General features: G+C 39.0%; 1 protein-coding gene across 2 annotated transcripts in view; it reads right to left on the bottom strand.

The window, feature by feature from the left end:
* Window positions 1-1,367: 1,367 nt before the first annotated feature.
* CADPS2 (calcium dependent secretion activator 2) overlaps window positions 1,368-22,720 on the bottom strand; it is a 297,492-nt gene continuing 276,139 nt past the window's right edge. For both annotated transcript variants that reach the window (XM_065743498.1, XM_065743497.1), the window contains 2 exons: window positions 5,437-5,541; window positions 1,368-1,564 (listed from right to left, as the gene is read on the bottom strand). In XM_065743498.1, the coding sequence (XP_065599570.1) occupies window positions 1,394-1,564; window positions 5,437-5,541 (276 nt within the window). In that variant the 3' untranslated portion in view covers window positions 1,368-1,393. The remainder of the gene's footprint in view (window positions 1,565-5,436; window positions 5,542-22,720) is intronic.

A 22,720-nucleotide genomic window follows, 5' to 3' on the forward strand; every position in this document is an offset into this window, starting at 1 on the left:
CACTGCAGCAGTCACCTCCCCACTCTCCTGCTCCTTGAAACCTGCCTTGCACCCCAGAGAATGGTAGGGCTCTAGTGTGGGGCACTACTTCTCAGCACTTCCAGTCCCAAAGTTCTGTGGAAGGGAAACTTCATGTGAGTCTCACAGAGCCTCAGTAAATCTGTCAGCAAAGACCCTCCAGTGTAACTCCAGAGCTCAGTGAGAAGCTCAGCACCCCTCCAGGTATAATTCCCCTATCTGTTCTCTCAGATTTTGTCTATACAGAATTAGGAATTAGCTGTGTTCTCCCTCGAAATAAAACCAAAACCAAACAAGCTTGACTTTTTCACCAGTTGTGAGTTTGGACTTAGAAAAATCTGAATCTTCTCTAACTCCACTGAAGGCATATGAAAATGGTCAGTGGGTGCTGCCTGTTCATCTGTTGGTACGGGTTTTTGTTTCCTTTTCTTCTTTACAAAGCCATTGTGCCCATGGATATTCATACTCCAAATAAATCTGCTATATAAACCAAATGATAAACCACCCCATAAACAAATTGTAATCCTTCAAAAAAGCTCATTCTCTTAAGGAATCCATACGACAATTCAAATGGTTTGAAATATTGAAAACATCTTTTAATTGTAGAATTCTATACAAACTTGGATAAATACAGAAGTGGTCACGACAAAATGTGTTCTTATTGCCTGAAATTTTTCACAGAAATAGAAACATTGATGGCAAGCTTACCGACATCCAATACGATGAGATATCTTTAAACTTGCAAAATGAATAGACACAACAGCACTCCCAAGTAGCGTGTATGGGTTTGACTGTCCTTGAAGTCCTACCACTTACATACCAACCTCAAAATACAAAGAACCAAGATTAAAATATTTAATGCACATCACATAATAATGTAAAATAAAGCACACACACAAGTAAACAAAGTGTCATCCTGAAAAGACACTATTTACTTTTTTCTTTTACCTAGGGCAGACTTATTCTGGGAACGATTTCCTGTATAGCTGTGTTTTAAGTGAGGCACACATTTTGTTTTCTGCACAGGACATTAATATTTGATGGAGATACAAGAACAAATGGTAACGAACAAAAGGGGAGGAAACATAATCACAAGTGGAACTCAAACTCCATGCCGGTGTTCTTGCAGCCCTAAGCAAAGCTATACGTTAAAATATGCTACAGCCTTTGTTCTCAAAGAGTCCTTGGCACTTTTCTTCTGCAAATCTTACTTTCAGTATTTTAAAAAGTGAGCAAATTACATTTCCGTGCCTTTATCGTAAGGCAAAACTACAAATGCAACTACAAGGACAAGTTACCAAAAAATTCCTAAGCCAAAGCCAACCCCCACCCTCAAACCACCACCCCAGCACTCCAAATGCTTGGTGAAACGCCATCATCCTTCTTCTTCATCACTGTCTTTCATTGTAATGCCCTGAAGTCCTCCTGCATCTGTGACTGAGACGGTGGCTTCCTCCACCGTCAGACGGCTGTGGACAGTGTCGTAGGTTTTACTGTTCAGCGTTCCTTCCATCACGCCTTGCAATCTGAAGTCTCGGTAGGTTTTCTGTGGCAGAAAGAAAACATCCTGAATTGGAGCCACCTTCCACTGTACGCTGGCCAGTTCGAGCATGCCAGCAGAGTAACATCGTTCCTCCTACATTAATGCATCTATCATCTAGAATTTGCTAAAGATGCGTGCTGTTTTAGCCTCTGCACTGTGTTAAGTTTCTATAAGCTTAACTTAAAAATCACAGAATCAGAGAATTGGAAGGAACTTAGATCATCTAGTTCCACCCCCCTGCTATAGGCAGGGACACCGACTATTTCAGGCTTTACATTAGTTTGAACTCTGTGAAAAGGACAGACTCAAAGTGACTTGTTTAAGTTGAAAACTCAGTAGTCAGTGACAGAGATTCTGGATCCACAGAAAACAATTCCAGCTGTAATAAATCATCAATATTTTTCGAAGAATGCTGCTATTTGACAAGCTTAGAAAAATATGATGCTAAGTAGTTTTGCTTGAGTGCTCAAGCCTGTGGTCATGAATATGTAAATGTTGTGGATTTTTCTTTTTTTAATTCCTGGAAGTTGTTCATCATCATCTGTCCCTTGAGCACTATTTCAAAAAAAAAGAAACATTTCCTGCACATCAGCTTCTGCCTACCTACACCAGTCCCCCACAGATACTTTCTACATATCTGTCAAGCAACGGTGCTGCCTTTGCTAATGACAGCAACAGTGGAAATACTGCCAGTCGGCTCAGATCACAACATTTTGCAGGCATAACTTTGCAAAAAAAAAAAAAAAAAGCTGTATCGATAAGCAAGACCACTTTGTTTCACCCCAAGAACAAAAAGAAGATTCCTCAAGCCACACTTCGATGGTAATTTCTTCAGGAGACTGTATTTCGTACTATGTTTCTATATGTAGACTTCTCAGTAACTTTATTTTGTCTAATTTATTCAATAAGAACCCAACCAAGAAACTTTCTTACTGTGTACTGCAATGTGAACTTGTCTATAGGTGGTTCTGTCATTTCACAGTAAATGGAAAAGTCTGACTTCCTGCAAACTATAATTTTATTTGCATTTATCTCTTCATTTATTCACCAAAGGTAGAAAAATAAATTTTAGAGTATGATCTATATTTTAAGATGTAAAAGTTTCTCAGGTGCTGACTTCAATCACTCAATTTACATTCTAACTCACCTACAGTTTGAGATACACCTACGTCTTTCTTTTTTGCCACATAGCAGAGTTCTGTTTTCTTGGTAAGCAGCCTTCCTTTGAATCAGTGACTGTGACATTTTTCTTTGACTTTTCAGTAAGAGTTGGGAATGAAATGGTTTTATTTATTGATTATATTCAACTGAGCACATGGAAAACCATCCACTCTACCTTCCTTCTTTTTTTACTGGTAATATGTTTGAAATAACCTTTCCCGAGTTACCCTACAAAGTTTAAGAAGGAATAGCTTTTTCCTTACACTGTGAATTCTCAGCATGTATGGAAGAGACTCCAAGAAAAGAAAATAGAAAATAATTAAGAGCTATCAGACCCATTCCTCTGTAGGAAGAGACTGTGCACAACCCCTAGAAAAAGAGGAGAAAAGAGCTGATCTTGTTTCACTCCCTACTTCAAAGAACTGCAAAAGACACCTCTCAAAATGAGTAATGTTTAGCTGGGAGAATTTTTTTTTTCTGTCGCTATATCTACGATTATTATTTAAACCTTGTCTGAATCACTGAAACTGAGATTTATTTGACTTTCCCAGGTCAGCTTCAGAGTCAATGGATGCAGCTTGTGTTTTGCTCACACACTTCTCTGAGTACTCTGCCTGGTCTTTTTCAAGTGCCACCATTGCATTCCCTTTTTATAACACTGAACATTCAATTTCCTTTTATGCTGTTAACAGGTCCTACAATTTCTTTCTGTTTTACACCGTACTCCCATTCTCAGTCCAGCACTCTTGGGTTCAGTCATTGCTCTTCTCTTGACATACTTTTGTACGATAATAATGTTCACTTCCAAGTTTAATTTTTCATTTCTTCCCAACTTTCCTCTTGATCCTTGACCTTTCTTTAGTCACGTCCTTCTGCATGTGTCTCAGACAGCTAATGATGCCTCTATGCAGCATCCCTCTGTCTAGGCTCTAACGAGAATGAACAGTTTTCCTCTGGCCATTCTTAACGATGCCACCAACTTTGCTGTGCCCAAACATGGAATGATCATCTACTATTTCTTGACTCTTAATAATGAACTTCTGCTTTCTTTTTTTGTTTTGTTTGAAATTTAAATATTTTCAAGAGCTGCTGAGACAACACAGACTCCCAGTTTTGTCAAAGGCAAACAGATAAATGCCTCCATTCACTCCACAGTTGTGAGGAATGCTGCCTCTCCTGATTGAGGCTGCTCCAGTGAAAGCTTCTTATCACACATTGCTTGTTTCCCAGTGGCCTCTGCACTGGGTTAGTTCTTGCAGCTCTCCCACTTTTCACAGGTGGGTAAGGCTTCCTACCTTCAATTACATTGTCAGGAACATTGTCTATGACTAACATTACTTTCTTCAGCCTTCTGTATCTGCAGAAAGCACTACGGAATAATGCACATGGAACATACATGCAAAGTAAATCTCATTGCCTGTGGGAGCATGCTTCTTGTGAGCAAAGCTAACCTGTGAGCCAGGCTGCAGAACCAAGGTCAGTTGCCTGTGCTGCTCATTCATCTCAACTTCACAATTAATGATCAGCTTGAAAAGTCTTTTCCTCTAATCTCTCAGGTTATATTTAACTGCTGTGCTTGAATCTGCACATCTCACTGGGCACAGCTTAGATCCTGCAACCCTTTTATTTTTGTTTCCTGCTACTTGATAAGAGCTTTATACCTTTCACAAGAGCTGTTAATTTCAGCCACAAACAGCACACTGCTTTTGCCATTTTGGCATGCAATAAAATGAAGAGCCAAATCCTGTTCCCAGGGAAATTGGTCAAAGTCAGAAACAGCAAAGCTGAGCTTGGGTGGCTCAGGGAAGCGTAATGATATTATTATGACTCTCTCTTCTTTCTCTCCTTCTTTCTCTTCTCTTCTTCTCCTCCTTCTTTAGAGCGAGTGAGCCCTTAAAGTGCCAGTTGCAAGGTTAGTGCCTACAGGTAAAAATTCTTCCAACTTAACAGTCTTGCACGATCTTCACTAGAAAATCATTTGGACAACTGGAGTTTGTCCTTGACAGCAGGTGCTTCTTATTCCACATTCACACAGATAACAACGACGTTCAGAGTTAAACAAGACAAACTTAGAGTTCTGAAATGGCTTTCTGTCTCTTTCCTAAGGGTACTAATTAATATTAAAAAGTGAGTTACAAAGGAACTTTCTTTAATGGTAAGGCAGCCCATAATTGCCCGTTGCAAGAAATTTTGCACTTCAGTTGGAAAAATTTCACATTTGCTGGTGTAAATGACAGGATTGGACTGGAGGAACTGGTATTTCCACTGATACTGATGCCAGAGCGTGAAAGATTAGAAAATGGCATCTAATGTATTGAATATTGTTTTTCAGTTGAACCTAAGTAATCACATGCACGTAAGAAAAAGAATAGTTACTTTTTCTGAGAGTGGGAAAGAACAGAGAAAAACAGCTTTTGTGATTATTAAGGTAAAATAGCAATCAGTGCAAACGATAATTTATTAGAAGTACTGGATAGTATTATTATAAAGTAATCTATAAACATTCATGGGAATTGTCACTGAGAACAGAACGGTTGAAAGTTATTAGCACACATCAATGTTAGAGGTTTTAATAAACTGTTCTCAATTTTCCCCACGCAGTTGATACAAATAAATAGCAAAACTACAAAAATCAATGACTAATTCACATTTTTTAACTTTCTGGGTGATCCATACACTCTTGCTATTACATCCTCATTTTACATTTTGTTTACCTTAACAATCTTGATGAGAGTCTTCAGCTGGTAGATGTGAAGCTGAAGGTCTAATCTATCGGCCAACCACATGCATATGACTTTCATGGAGCCGCTGTACCATTGCTGAAAAAGAGGATAAAAAAACCCAAACCAAAACAAAAAGCAAACAACCCTGAATTATTCATGTAACAGATTTGGTAACGAGAAGTAATGGAACACTTTAAAATGATCACAGATCAGCACTTGAAGTCAACAATCATGTAATTTCCTGTTCAGAGAATTGCACGGGTCAGTTGGAAATCAAATAACTTGACCCAGACTGTTCTTTGCGTGAATTAACAACTGCCATTTTATTTTACAGCTATAATATTTTCAAGCAAAATAGCGTTATGCACTTAGCTTTCTGTCAGCAAAAATGGATATTAAGTACACACTTACATGAGCTAAACAGCAAGGGAAAAATGTCCTGGGAGAGATTTTGCTACGCTTTGATTTTCCGATACAAACTAGAAAACAGCGTCAAACAGAATTACGACTCTGTATTATTTCTTTAAAATATTTTACTATGGAACATTTTCAGAAATAAGTGGAAATTGTATTTATATGTGGTCAAAACAGCCTTTCACCCTGCTCAAAATCAACACATTCAGGTTTTGTTTTACATTAATTCCTGATTATAAATGCAGCCTACCTTACTGCCTTTTCATACTGTAGCCAGGGGTATGTCCTCACTCAAAGCTCCACAAATGGATATGGCAAGAATAAGCTCTCTGCTGCTGGTGTCTATGTTACCGCAAAAAAATGCTCAGATCTAAAGAGCTACTATAGAAGTTCTTCCCCATTAACTGGATTAAAAGAGATTTTACTAAACATAGTTGCAGCCATTTGCCTCCCCTCCTGTAAAATGCCAACCAGATGTCATTTAGTCAAACTGTAAAAAGGAAGGGATTTTTTTTTTCATGTTAGCAGTGAGATTAGAACAGTTTGTGCCGTAGCTCTGCTCCTACTCACATTCCCCACAGGGAAGAGGCTTATATTCTTTTCTAATGTAATTTCCCATGTCTTTAGAAAAAATGTAGATATGCAAATAAGAGGAAATTTGGCATTTCAGAACACAGCCTTTTTTCAAGGTGCACCTTGCAAAATAATTCAAAAGAAGGCCCTTACGTGTCTCATTAGTCATTTCTACATTAACAAATAAAACATACATGGAAAACAGTGAGGACAAATCGCTAGTATGGGATGTAACAGAAAATAAAAATAGAATTCTTTCATCAGAAGGGAAGCTGCCTGGGAAAAGTTTTAAATACAATAAGTACACAGAAATACTTTTTCTTTATTGGAAGTGAAGTCTCATTTCACTGTAGCCATCAGTTTTAAGATAAGTTTGAAATAAGAAAGAAAATCTTCATGAAATACCGACTTCTATTTCTATTTAATGTGTTCAAATATGTTTTAATTATAACCCAATGGGAAGAAATTATATTCTGCCCAATTAATGTGTTGTTTTATAGCAGTAAAGTGAGCAAACGCAGCATACATGCCTTACAGCAGCGGACTGCACATTTCATAAAAGTGATTTGATTTACTGAGTAAAATACGGGACCAATGGCATATCCACATAATATTGTGTTTTAATCTTCGATTGGCATTCTCATACCATTTATATTACTTCACCTTACATGCATGCTTGTTTTGCTTCCCTTCATATGTACCTGCAAAATATTTTTAATGTGTCAGAGCTGTTAGGAAGTGGCAGCTCTTAGATGACAGGTGTTGTATGCATACAGATGTCTGGAAAACAATATACAGTTGAGCTGATTCACTCCATGAACTCTATTGATCTAATCAACACGAAAATTCATACACCAAGCATTCCACCTTTGTCTGCAGAAAGCTGAGCCCAACTACTGTATTATCACTCAGACTCTACAGTTGTTGATAATAATCAGTGCAGAGAGGATGATTTTAGTAGCAGAGTTTTCTCAGCAATGATATTCCTCTATACAAAAATAAAATAAGAAATCCAATAACATCCACACTGTGTTTGTTTTGTCGCAAACTAGAGGTTGAAAGCAGAAGAGATAGAAGTTGTTCATACTATCAAACTCCAGGCAGGGCTGAAAATCCTGTCACTGGTTGCCTTCTACATCAGCACTGACGCATCGCTGAGAACAGATCCAGGCCCCATTTCCTGGCTAAACGTGTTTTAAAGCCCAGACAGATAACTTAATTAAGACAGATGCAGTTCAAATTAGATTCAAACTAGACTCTCCATATATATCTATGATATACTTCCTTGCACCTAGAAGAAAGCTAAGAAATAGAAAGGGGGTAAGTTTACTTCTCAAATTTGTGAGTTAGGTAACATAGCACGTTTTCCTGACTACTCTTTAGTATGTTAAACAGTGAGTAAAAATGGTTAATTCAATGACTGCGAAGTGATACTATTGTACATTGCTCCTCTGAACACATATGCTGCTCAGAAAAAGAAAAAAATAAGACTTGTTAGAAAAATATACTCTCGTATTTTGAAGATATACTTTAAATAAAAATCCAATCAAGTACATTTTTTGCGTTCCCCTTGAGAGAGGTAATTGTGGCCAGAATTCCAGTCCACTACTGGCTTTATATCTCTGAGTATTGTATGCTCGGTGCAGACCAGAGCTGCAGAAGCGTACATCTGCTGCACTTCCTAAGAAAGAAAGTAAATACTTCACTGTTATTTCTTTTGGAGTCTGCTAAAACGCGCAGCACTAGCGATGCCTTTCAGAGGTGGACTCTGAGGGCACATGTTTTGACAACCTTGAGAACGTCTGAGAGGCAGTGGTGCATCCACGGAAGCCTATGGCAAACTCACAAGGCTCGGCGATTTGACAATGGACCTTACTACCCCATTTTTAAGTAATAACAATTGAAAAAAAAAATCCCTCTAAATGGTTTTAAGAAAAAAAAAAACTTTTTTCTGCTAGTAGCTATAGCACCAGAAGGACAGGACAACTCTTGCAGATGCCAATGATACAGCATTAGCACCGTATTCTTTGCAAGAGTAAAAGAGTGCTATATAATTTTTTGCACATCAGCACATAGCAGCAACCAGCCACTTTTAACAGAAATATGTTTGCCTTCCCGTTCCCCTCCTCTTTTTATTCATAGCTCATCCAGCTCCTGTAAGGGCATGCATTACTCTCTTCATTTTCCTGAGATACCTCTTTTGAAGTAAAAAATAAGAGAAAAGGAAAGGCTAGGGTTGACTCTGTGAGACCCCTGTATTTATTCACACTTATTGTGCATGACTGTAGACTGGTAAATCATATTAGCAGCCCGTCTCCCCATCAAGCTGCTACTTGCTTTCCAGCCCTGGGAAGGTTCAACAAATCAACAGGAGCACGGAAAACAGAACATCAGTCTAATCTAGTGTTTAAGGTGAAGTTTTCAAACCCAATCTAAGAAGATCTTTAGAGCAAGCAACAAGCTGAAGGGCTCAGAAGGTGGTATTGACAATGAAAGAGTGCTGAAATATTGAGAAGCGCAGCACTTGTGCATTTTTAATAACAAGAGGGTCAACAAGGACACAGCTCCCTCAGTGCCAATAGTTGCCACACCAGGGCTATAAACGCTCTCAGTTCATCAGATTTCTTAAACAGTTCATCAGCTTTCTTAAACACCCTAAACCCCCTCGGCGGACCTTTAGTCTTAAATTAACAAACCAAAGCAATGAAAGAGGGTGCAGCTTGAATGGCCAGCATTGATCCCCAACGGGGCTCGGCACGGCTACAGGCACTGAAAAACTCTCCCCATTGTGGGGAGGGATTGACAAACCTCCTGGCCTAAATAGTCCAGCTGAGGCGGGCTGGAGGCACGCAGCTGTAAAGGGCTCCCCGCGCCCTGCTCCCGCGCTCACAATGCGCCGGGCAGGAGCTCTTTGTCCAGCCCAGACTCTGCAATTTTCTAACAAGGATTAAAGTTGTTTCTCGGCAGGGCCGGTGAAAGGCGATTTAGCAACATACCGTGCTTTCTTCGGGCGAGTTAAAGAGAAGTAGTTAAGGAATTTCTTTATACTGTTGACTGGTGGAAACACAAAACAAATATATTAAATATTCACCATCTTTCTGGGTGCCTGAGCTATCACGTTTGCAGAACGCTTCAATTAAATATAACACTTCTGGGCTGAAAGCAAGCACTTCAGATTTATTTTTGAAGTTTGATAAAAAGTACAGCTGTTTGCCACCTGGAAGGAGGCTCAATACATACTAACACACAATGCTTCGCTCCTCCTAGGCCTGGTATTCCTAGCATCTGATACACAGGACCCCATAGAGTTTCCCTATCTTGGCTGCTCTTGATAAATGGGAACTGTTGAAATGCTGTTTCTGCTGAATATGGCACGGGAACAGCTTTTCTAGGAACCACATTTTATTTTCCTTCCAAAGCCTTTACCTCACTCGCTTCATGACTGCGTCACTCATATGACAATGGGATGTTTTTACTTTCTCTGGCTCTACATTTCTTCCTAGGAACAACCACCAAGTATTCTTGCTGAAGAGACTGCACATCAAAGGCAGTCCAAGCTACATGAGGGAGACACATTTTAAACATGCTAAGTTTAAGTGCTTAACTCCTATAGCCAAAGTTTGATAGTATTTTTTTTTCAACTTCTTAATAGTAAGCATCAATCATATATTAAGGAACAATAAAACATTTAAAAAATATTACTCGATTTAAGAATAGATGTTAATTCTTTGAAATGCAACCAGCATTAGAAACACGTCCCTAATTCAACATTTATTTCCATCTTTGTAAGTTACAATCACACTGATGTCCCTCGTTAAGTGCTAATGCTAACGTCTGAAACCAACATAGTGCCTTTGGAAACACACTGAGGTTTAGAAGTTATGACTGTATTTTCAAGTCTACCTACAGCCATCAACCACATACGGGAGGATTTTAATCTGAACGCTGAAGAGTTCACAGAGTGTCCTGCAAAAAAACTGGGGAAGGTTTTCTCAACCTGTGGGCCACTGTGACACATCAGAGGATGCTCTGCAAACATCTGTGTCTTTTAAATCTACATCTACGAACAACAAAATATGAAATAAAGTCAGAAGTAGTAACTAACCTTCAAAATATCTTTTTTTTTTCAGGAATTAAAAATATGTAGTTGTTAAGTAAGAACAACAACAAAATCACTTTGCAGGGGATGTTACTGCTGTTCCCTCAGGTTTGAGTAGTCTGTTGATTAAGAAAGCCTGAGAAACCACAGAAGGCTGAGGCAACTACAGGTAGACACAGACAAAAAAGAAATCATATATTTTAATCTAGAAATTTGGTTTGTACTCTCTTCTCATGCCATCATTTCCAGTTCCCTAAACAGATGATTTCTGATCTGGTTAAAATAATCATTTGTTTTTGTTTTTTTTTTAAATTCTGGAGGGAGATCAGAAACTGTTGATTTGATGCAGTACCTTCCCATTACCCCTTGCTGTATCTTCGTGGCCGTGGCAGGAGAAAATTACCTCCAAAGTGGCTTTTCTTTGCAAGTAAATGTGACTCAGCCTGTGAGGCATTTCCAGTGAGGGTTACTGTTTCAGTCATCAGGAAAATGAAAGAACAGAAGATGTGGAAACCTCAGAGAAGAGACAGGCCACATACTAAAGCTTTCTCACTTTGCCATCAGCTCCATGTGGCTTCATGGGGACAGCCCATGCCCTTGAGGAACAGATCATCCAGCTCAGTAACAACGTGACTTCTTGTTATACGTATGCCCATAGTGTCACAGCATAACTTGTTAAGTTTGATTCTGAGCATCTGCATAGCTTATGGTGTCATCTCTGGAAAAAATTCAAAGTTTAGAATTTTACCTATCAGGGAATCCCATGCAAAGGGGCTGTCTTTTCTTTCCAGTGTTTCAGCATTATTATGATGAACATGGGGAGAAAGAGCTGGCATTAGTGCTGTGCAGAGAGTCGGAATACTATCTCCATCTTATGAACAATGCTCAAGCACTTCTTCACCTACACTTCTTTTATGCTTATTATATCCGGGACATGTTTTTATTACTATTTACAGCAGATAAAATATTTTTAATCAACACAAATACTAAAACTTAATGTATTCTTTCATCAAATAACAATATATATCATTTAATTTGCAGTCATCAGATCTAGAAGGCTTCAGGGCTGAGCTTTGCATTTTCTTAGATGCTCAGAAAGTTCAAGGAGAACAATACCTGGGAATCACCACGTCACTACTTCTACTACTTTTGCAATTCCTATTTTTTTTTTCCTCCTAGGAATATTCATTTTGAAGAAATGAAAAGAATAAAAATGAATCTAAACACAAGTAGAAAATTCCTGGAATCAGCCTTGTTGGAACCGTGGCACTAGCAAGCTGCACAAACAAATGAAGCCTTCTCTGTACACTAAAAATCATATGTTTAAAGCTCTGGGTCTAAAAAACACAAATGACTAGAACAATATGAACACAAACTCTGTTTGTCTACAGTCTCCATTTCACAGCAATTTCTTCCCACATTCTCACTAAGAACCTGTCCAAAAGTCCCCCTATAGCAGTGTCACTCATTTCTGCTGTCATGATCTCAAGCTTCCTGCTCCCTCACATGCTCCTTCTTTGCACCTAGCCACTGAAGCACTACTGTTCTCCCCCCCCAACTGCATTAGGCTTCTAATGCTATGTAGCACTTACTAAGTCATCTTCCTGAAAGTGTCTCAAGCTATAAAAGCTTCCATGTTTTGCTTCCTCTTATAGGCCTGAAATATTTAACTAAACTTTGAGCATCCAATTTGGGAACGTGCAAAAATGTTCACAGTCTAAGTTCCAGCTACAAGCAATAGGAAAGGAGAAGTGAGAAAGCAACTGCATACTATGGTGTGTTTCAAGGCATATGTCTTGTGATACATCGATCAGGACTTTTTGATTTCAAATTATAAGCTCTGTTTATGTACAAAGCACATGAGCACGTAATTCTTCCCCTCCTCTCTCCTCCCTCTCATTTTCCTGGAATAGTAAAAAAATTCTGCTGTACAAAATGTGTATCTTTCACAAGGAGAGTAAATTTTTCCTATTAAAAAAAAAAGGCTTATAATTAGAAGCTGGCTAGTTGCTATGGAATTGCTGCCAATTCACAAATATACGTATTTATCACAAAATATACAGTCCTCAACTCTCCATATACAATATTTATTCCATTTTATAATGCTCCTGACCTTTGGGCATTGTTTTTTTTTGTTTGTTTGTTTTCTGGCTTCTTCACATATGGTGGATGCTCAAGGAAACTGGAAATTTGCAAAATTAGACACGCAGAGCTCCCTTATCTGGACATATGTAATGTCACTGTCAGATTTTAAACACCAGACACTAACATAATGCTCATGACCACAAGAGACTAACAGCACAAACAGTTTGCCCACTGCTCTGGATATGCAGTCTACCTGTGAACAGTACTTCCATAGGTTATTCTGGTGCTAAAACTCTCTGGAGCAAACACTGTCAGTCTCACTGAACTGTGTTATGTTGCACTTTGGGTGTATCTACAAACATCCTCCAAGGCACAGTATGGGGAACATCACTTGAATGACCTCGAAATGAAAGCCAGCTTGAATCCTCAAAATAAAGAAATGAACATAGTGTAAAATGACCAAGTTTTTCATCATTACAACACTAACCTCTTGCTATAAAAGCTCTAGTTTTATAAATCTCATGAATGCTTGTAGCTGCAGAAACACAATTAAACACAAGCGTAGCCTGCTTTGGCAGGGGGGTTGGACTAGATGATTTCTAGAGGTCCCTTCCAACCCTTTCAACTCTATGACTCTGCATCATGACCAGGGTTCAGTCCACCTGCAAGGCACATCACTGTTGCACCACACCTGCTTTTGCTCGGCCGTCCTGGATTCATGGAGGAGTCCCTGGAGTAAGGCCTCAATGCCAGGTGGACCAACAGTGGACCACACTCTATGATGCAGCTTTTGGGTACCTCCCCACACCCTAGTAGCTCTTGCCCTGATATCTTCCATATAAACTCCCACCCCAGGTTAAATATGCACTTTAATTAGAGTCTTTAAAACAACAAGGGGTTCTCCTGTGTGAATATCTACACGCAGCTTATTCCTTCCCACTTCAGCAGCCTTGGCTCATTGCTCATCTACCCTGCATGGCACTGCAGCAGGGCATGATAGGGCTGGCAGAAAGATGCACAGTGGTGGAGGCACCCCTCTGCTGGGCACAGGGTCTGGGAGCACATGTGGCAGTGCCCACACAGAACACAGCCTCAGCCTTACCCCTCTCTGCTCCTCAGTGTCCTTGGATTGAACAGATGCCTGGTTTGCTTTCAATCTCTGACTCTATTACACATGTGGACTTTTTCAGCTATGCAGACTTTACAGCAGGGTTCTTTTTTTAAGCTTATTTTTCTGCTCATTATTTGTAGTGCTTATCTTGGACACTGTGAATACTTTTGGTACAGTGCAGTTTAAAGGACAGACAACACTGTGTAAGTAAGTAATGAAACATGACAAAACACCTGAAAATATTTGAAGGACATTATCTCTGTGTAGATCAAAACTCCTGCACACGTACATCAGCACATAAGCTTCAGCACCCCTCAATGAAGCAGGCTGTGAAGCTCCTTCCACTGATAGCTCACAAACTTCATCAGCAGGCTCACCTAGTGCTGTTTTGATTTACAACATAGCAACCTCTGTCAGTTCAAACCCATTTTAATAAAACAAGATAATTCTCAGACTTCCTAATGCCATCTTTCTTTTCCTAAGACTGACAGTGTGGTTGTGTGCTTATTTATGAGCACTTCCACAGTGTTTGACTTGATTTTGCTTTTTAAAGTAAGCCTGACCCAAATGAAACAAGTAGAAATATCAGACTCGCAAGCAGGGTTTCAGAAACCACATGGTTCTCCTGCTGTTTGGATGTGTGTGAATTACAGTACATCAAGAAATCAATATTCCCTAGATGGTGCTTGTGCCTGGCACTTCATGGTGAACAAACATTAGATAAGACAATATAAATGGTACAATCCTTATTGATTTCTCTTGACTGCGTAGAATGTGAAAGCTACAGCCACAGTTAACACTCACCGACAGACTCATCTGAAGTTTCAGTGCTGTTTTATATTTTTATAGTTGGCCATGCTCAATTGATTCCATTAAGTTGCCAGACACATTTCAAGCCGCTGAGATAAGAGAAAAAAATGCAGTGCCTGGAATGAGATGCTGCTACTTTGTGCCTAGCAGGATAAAAAGGTTAAAGGACTAAATTGTGCCTGGATGTTGGAAGGAGTTCTCTTTTATTTGATAGAATTTGTTATTGTTTTTAGTGAATGGATACTGTGAGTGATGGATAGATGCATTTAACTACATTAAATAAATGACTGAACAGTATAGACCAAAAACATCTATGGGGAAACTGTACTGTGAGCTCTCAAGTGTTATAGCCCCTCCCCCCAAAACAAGCAAAAAACCTGGTGGTTCCACCTCCCTGTCTGATAAAATTTCCTCAGGAAAAGAAAAAATAATGAACTGGCTTTAAAATCTTGAATTTGGGACTTTTTTCTTCCTGCTTTGAATCAAGATCCATGTTGTAAATTGCCTTTGTACAGCAATTTTTTAAAAATAAATATATATAAAAGAAAAAAAGACCTTCTCATGAAATTCTGGGAATTCAGAGGGTAGCACTGAAGAGCAGGATATTGGATTCGGTGTCCTGAAAGCGAAAGTTCTTTTAGTAAGTTAGCAGAATATCTATTTCATAGCTTCTTGCTCTCCTGCTGGGAAGATTTAAATAATATGATTAAATTAGTGTGAAAAGGGTGATAGACATCTACTCTATGAATACCAAATGCAAACTGAGCTATGGGGTACACAGAATCCTAGAGAAAAATCATTTGGCTATTTTTTGAGCTGTTCAGTAGGCAACAAGATGGAAATTCAGAAATTAAAAACTGAATCAAGACTGAAGAAGCAGGGAAATGAATCCAATCAGAAACATCACAAACACAGCCATTGTGTTCAAGTTTCCTCCAGAGAAAACACTCCCAGCTATGCTGTAAAACAGTTCACAAAGTACTGAATATTCTGATCCTGAAGCAGCAAACTCTGAAGCACATGCTTTGCCTTAAGTGCATTGTGGTCCTATTGAGATCAACAGCACTGAGCCTGGCTGGGTTGGTAGCAGCATAATCAGCACCCTCCAAGAGAAGGCACTCCTTTTCTCAGTGTATTTCAGAAAAAAAATATCAAAAACTACTACCATAATATATGAAATCAGATGGAATTATATTCTTTCAGCTTTCAAGTGAACCATTTTTTGTTTATAGAGATTTCTTTATTAAAAAAACTAGACATATGTACATGAAATCACCAAAAATAATTTAGTGAACTTCAAGCAGACTTCAAAAGTAAATTTGCACGATGCTACTTGCATCTTGCAGAAGAAATTCATGCATTTAAGCATGTTAATATAATACTTTTTCAGTCCACATTCAGTGAGACTGCCTACGATTTTCCCTAAAACTCTTTTTTTTTTTGGTAAAAGACACGTTATTTTAAAATGACTGGAATTCCCCTCAGTCAAGTGAAAGCTGCAGAGTGGTTCTCATATGAAGAGAGATTTTCTCTATAAAATATTAGACATAATTAAAGGTGAGTTAAGACTTCGGTGAAAATCTAAAGACCATCGGAAAAATCTGAGCACTGCTCAGCTTTTCAATTGCTTTTCTACTTCTCAGTTCTTTTAAATGGTTTTCTATGGCAGGAACATTTTTCTTAATTAGTCACAGCTAATTAGTGTTCTGGCATAGACAAGTAATCAGAAATGTCAGAGCTGTAAGGCTACATCTCCCTAATCCTTTGATAATAATTTAGCCTCCTGGGAGGGCCTCAAGCTGCGGTAAGTAGTGGCTGACAATAAGGCAAAATTAGGTGGGCAGCAGACCATTAGGATAGAAAAATAAAAAGCACTACCAAATCCTGCTGAGCACCATCAGGCAACTAACTACACTGCCAGATGAGGTGCCTGTTTAAGCCTGTGTTGTTAATTAGCTGATTCTACCAGACCTGCCACATATGTCCAGGTGCATCATGCAAAGATGTGTACTTCTGGGTTTGCGCCAAAGGACAATTTTACACTGTGATCAAATTTCAAGAATCCGAGAAAGAAGGCCACATACTTCTTGAAGATTATTCTGACTTATCAAAGAAATGAGAAGATCAACAAGCTACAATCCATTTTTTTGTCGAGTCTCTTAAGTAATTAGGCACAGTCCTCTCATGTTTCTCAGTTTAATACAAACACAGCTTTTGATTCAAATGTGGCCTTCAACCAGTTCCACCTAGTCTTAACTTGCCAAAGTTGCCTTGGCATAGAACCTAGATCAAAAAGTAGAGCTTTTGTCAAATTATACATTTGCAAATAATTACATAATAATGTAAGGTAAGATGACATTAAAATTAACAAGACAGGAAGCAATTAAAGAATGGGAAAAAAGTCACAGCTGAAGTTTTCCTAGTGAAACATTGTTGAATACTGAATACCAGTCACATTGCTTTTGAGGTGGGCACGAGCAGCACGAAGTGTTGGTAGTACAGAAAGCTCTTCTGTAAAACATGTGTTTCTGTTAGCTGTGCACCACCAGCCCAAGGTTAATTCACATGCCTGGGAGAAGCATTAACTTTTTTAAAATAGTTAATGTAAAAGGTCAAAAAAACCTTAAGTTATTCAGTTGAGTACAGCGTTTGCAAAATATGAACTAGCAGGTATGACAGCAAACAAATATTTTATATCTCCATGTAGGCAGAGAATGCAGTACGTAACACTGTAATCTTTGGAGAATAATTCCTACCTCAAGTACATCACTGAACTTAAGTTGTCCATCCCTTGCTACTAATTTCAGACACGGGAAAAGCTGAGGTGCTCAGTAAGTGCTTCGCCTCAGCCTTCACTGGTGGCAAGGCTCCTTGTGTCTGCCAGGACCCTAAATCTCTAGTTATGGGTGAAAGGAGGAGATCCTGCCTGTAACAGTGGAACAAGTCTGAGACATCCTCATGAAACTGAATGTATGCAAGTCTATGACAGCTAGATAATATGCATCCCAGAGTTCTGATGTGATTGCCAGGACACTCTCCATCATATTTGAAAAACCATGGCTGTAAAACCATAAAATCCCTGGTGACTGGAAAAAGAGAAACGTTTGTTAAAAATGGGAGTAAGAATAACCCAGGGAACTATAGGCCAGTGAGCCTCACCTCTGTGCCTATAAAGATCATGGATACTATATCAAGGCACATATAAGATGAAGAGGTGATCTGAGACAGACAGCATAGCTTCACCAAGGGCAGGTCTTGCCTGACCAATCTGGTGGCCATCTACGATGGAGTGACAGCATTGCCAGACAGGGGAAGGGTGACAGATGTCATCTACCTGGACTTCTGCGAAGCCTTTGACATGGTCCCTCACACATCCTTCTCTCTAAATTGGAGAGGAATGGATTTGAAGGATGGACCGTTTGATGGATTAAGTACTGTTTGTTTGGTCACAGCCAAAGGGTTGTGATCAACAGCTCTATGTCTGGGTAGAGCCTCTCACAAGCGGCGTCCCCCACACGTCAGTCTTGGGACCAGTGCTCTTCAACATCTTCATCAATGACATAGACAATGGAACTGAGTGCACCCTCAGCAAGTTTGCAGATGACACCAAGCTGAATGGTGCAGTCAATACTCAGGCCATTCTACAATTACAGTAATTGAAAAGAAAAATAGTGATTGTGATATGGAAACACTACTAACATTTAGTTCACATTGCTGATGACATACATGCTTCTCCACAAAAACATATCACTTTGTATCTAAACTTCTGAAATACAGAAGCAGCTATGGAAATCTGGAGTGCTTAAGCATTTATACTGTTCATAAATGCATTTGGTCTCTCTGCACTCCAAAGCAAGTTTTTTAAGTTCTTACTAACACCCATGCACGTGCTGTGTGAGACCACAGACCCGAGGACAGGCACAGATGTGAGCAGACCCTGTGAGGCCAACAGGGCTGTTCAGTCAGACCACATCAATTTGACACCCACAGGAGGCAGGGATCAGGGCCAAAGGCAACACTGCTAACAGGTGCCATCACTGACAAGCCAACCAGGTGATCTGCTTGCCAACATTGACCTTTGCAGGATGACCTGGGACTGTTTTGTTTGGAGAAGAGTAGGCTCAAGGAAGGCTTTCTACCCCTCTACAACTACCTGTAAGGAGGCCGTGGTGAGGTAGAGGTCAGCCTCTTCTCCTGCATAACCAGTGACTGGACTAGAGAGAATGGCTTCATGTTGTGCCAGCGGAGATTCAGGTTGGATATTAGGAAAAATTTAGTCTCTGAAAGGATGGTCAGGCACTGGATGGAATGGGCTGCCCATGGAAGTGGTGGAGTTACCATCCCTGGAACTGTTCAAGAATTTATATGTACTTAGGGACATGTTTTAGTGGGAAATATTGGTGGTAGGTGGAGGTTTTTTCCAACCTCAGTGATTCAATGATTACTAGATATATGATTATAAATCCTCTGACTACTTCATTGTCTTTGTAATAAGCTTGCATCAGTGGAAAAACTTGAAAGTTGTATCAGTGATTGAAGACTGATGGGTTAAAATTGTTCTCTTAAATAACTATTCATTTCTTAAAGCAGCAATCAATTATTGCATAGAAATTGCATCACACAAATAGTCATAAAATTGAAATTGTACATCTGTTTATACTGTTAAGTCTTTCATGACTGACTCAACACAAACAGTCTATAATATAACGTTCTTAAAGACAAATAGAACTATGCTGAAGGGAAACTGTTTGAAGATAATTTTGTGTGTTCATACAATACTATTCATACCTTAAGTGCAAAAAATAGAAGGAAGTAAGAAACTACCCAAATAACACTTAAGAATTTTACATCCGTACAGAAAGTACTCCACCAATGTTTTATGCAGCACACTATGGAAACTCACTTTTCTAAGCTGAAGTTTGTTAGTCAAATTGAAGTGTGTTTTTAATCTATAACTTTAATATCATTTAAAACGCTCAGGACCATGAATTAGTTCCATTTGAATAATTCAAGTAGAAACATGAATCTAAGTCTGGGCAGTGAGGACCTGTTCATGGACAGTGTTGCTTGTATTGCAGTCAATGGCAAATACAACTTCCCTCAATTTTGATAATGTTGAACTAGACTCAATGTGAATTTTACAGATGGATATTTTTTACATCTGATAGTTTTGTGATCAGATACAGAGCACTACTCTTTGATAGGCAGCACAAATGTTCTTACATCAAGGACATAGGTTATAAATAAGAGGGGACTTATTCAGAGTAGTAGCATTTTAGCTTTATTGTAGATTTGTGTGATTCTAGTTAAACATTCCATTTCCTCATTTACTACTCTAACAGCTTTTTCTGAAAATAGTCTTTCAACCAGTGCTTGAAAAATGCTGAAAGTAGAAATCTGTTTCTAAAATATTTAACTACAAGTTATTAAAAAAAACAACGCTTGCTTAGACCACTAAGCTTAAAAGAGTTTCAGTGGTTGATGCTTTTAAATTTAATTAAAAGCTTAAACCATTACACAAACACAGGGGTGTTTTTAAGATTTTGTTGCCATACACTGAATCTGCCTTGGTCACTGCAGCATTTATGTCAGAAGTTTTTTGCTTTGAGTTTTTTAGAGATGCAAACTTGCTCTAATGTAAGTTCATGGCTTCAGATTGCTTCAGTGGCATATGAGATGGGAAGAACTCATAGATCAATTAGGAACCACGAACACAGAAAAGACATTTAAGCCAGAGATACTATAGATCATTCACAAGTACAGTGTTACAAAACCTTGCTAGAGCTCTTTTAGTTCTGCTGTGTTAAAAATAAACAACCAAGAAAAAAAATGCACAACTATTAACTGTTAGAGATACTAGGAGACGTATGCCATAAATTCCCTGAATGGGAAGGAATTCAGTAGGTCAAATTCCTAACTTATACTAGGAATAGGACCACTACAGAATGCACAAAGTCCTAAACACCTTTGAGAATCTGACCAATCAAATAACCCTTTGTGACTCCAAATCTGGTGACTAAATACAAGAAGGAGAGGATGGCATGCCAATCTCTGACCGGCACTACCAGAAGAACCAAGCCATATAGCCTTGCATGCTGTCTATACTTCCAGAGAAGGTAAGTAATAAAACACACCCAGAAGCCAAGTGTAAAGGTTAGAAAAGAGACCGGTGTGAACAGGGAGGCATTACAAAAGAAGGAAAATGAATGCTCACCTGTCTCCAAAGACCTAGACTCACAGGGAAGAAACTCCAAAAAGAGGAATCTCCAAAAAGAGATCCTTCCTTGGTGGCAGTCAGCTAAATAAGGTCTAAGAGGGGTGGAGCCAGGCTCCACCCCTTCTGGCCATGCAGGTGAATTGCCTTCACCTGTGCTCCCAGGGCTGACCAGATCTTTCCTTCTGGTGCTCATTCAGTGGTTCAGGCTATAACTCAGCAGTTCCCATACACCAAGTAATTCAGAGGAAAGGGAAAAAATATAACCACCTTTGTCTGCTGCATGATCAACAGGGACACTGAAGAACAGAACTTTAATGGCTTAAAACTGTGCAGAGAGAAACCTGCAGCCCAGTCTTCTTTCAAAGTTTCCAGAAAAAAAAAACAAAAACATCTCTCTCACAGGTAAAGATTCACTTCACAAGTTAAATTCAATTCTGAATTTTCATATCTGTATAGAATGGCAATGCTTTTCCAAAGGCTTCTCAAGAACCACTATAAAAAAATGCATAACTTAAGCTCTCTCTCTAGTTTGCGACTTTTCTGATGGTGAATCCTAAGATATTTGTGACCCATTTGCAGATGTTTCTACTTGTATCTATACTATTCTTAAATTCACATTATCACTTTGATATCTGTACAACTTTGTACAGTAGGTATCCTATTTTCACTGTAAGAGTTGCTAGCACATAGCAGTCCTAAATCACGTTAATGAAATTCATGAATGGTTTATGAGCATACATATTTTGATTAAGATAATATAGATGAGATCAGACCTCACAGGCTGATAGTTATCACTTCCAATATACAGAGCAGTCTTTTTTTTCTGTTATTGCGTATGGGATTTTTCAGTGGATGAAGCACAGAAATGCACTTTTCTTATTTTGCTAGGCTAATTTCTTCTTATAATAGAAATATTGCATATTTTAAGGGGAAAACAGCAGTGATGTATGTAAATTGTTCTGAAAGTAACACCTCCTATTTATTTCCCTGGAAATGACAACAGATGCAGAGCACAGTATCACTATTTGATGGAACAAATTCTCAGCTACAAAACACTGTTTTCCAATGCAGTCACCACCATAGCTATGCATTTACTCCATCTGTGAAAAGAAGCTTGTGTGCTGCGCTCATAAAAATCTGCACCAGTGGAGGTGACCCACTGTTTCACAGTTGCTATGATGGTATTGTTGCTAAGAAAATATTGCCCACACAGTCCTTCTTTCATTGTCCCAAACAGACGGAAATCAGAAAGGAACAAGTTTGGACTATATGGTAGGTGTGTAAGGATAGACTGACAACTTTGGCAATGTGCTCCGCAGTCTTCAAACTGATATGGGGCCTGCTGTTATACTGTCACAAGAAAAAGGCTGTTTTCCTCTCTGACCTGACTTCAGCTTAGTCAGCATTGCGATGCAGTGATCAGAGAAGGTTTGTCTGGGTTCCAGAAACTCCAGAAGGATCTCCCATTTCCTATCCCCAAAGTCAGTGTACATCACTTAACTCACCGAGAGCTGAGTGTTGAACTTTTTCTTTCATGGGAAATTCACATCACCACTTCATCACTGCTGTCATGACTTCAGCACATAGTGGTGACATCACATCTCATTACTGGTAACAACGTAATCCAGGAAACCCTCAGCCTTGTATTGATTCACTTCCTGACAAACTTGCATATCACGTTCTTTCTGTTCCTTGTGGGACCCACCTGGTGCAAAATCTGCAATACTTCAACACTGCCACCCTCATTTCCAATGCACTGAAGCCAATATTCAGCTGCATCTGCTGATTCATATGGGTGAGCTGTTTTAATCTGAAAATTAATCTCAAGAAAGGTAAGTTTGTACAGTGAGATGCCTTTGTTTAAATTTTTTGCATATTATGAGCTTATGCTTTTGCTAGTGTGTTTATCTGATTCTGTCCCATTGATTCTATCTCCTAGTGTGTTCTTATGTAAAAATATGAAACA

This window comes from Cyrtonyx montezumae, unplaced genomic scaffold (genome assembly GCF_038088225.1).
Source record: "Cyrtonyx montezumae isolate F1298 unplaced genomic scaffold, pur_monq_1.0 scaffold_3, whole genome shotgun sequence".
Lineage (NCBI taxonomy): Eukaryota > Metazoa > Chordata > Aves > Galliformes > Odontophoridae > Cyrtonyx > Cyrtonyx montezumae.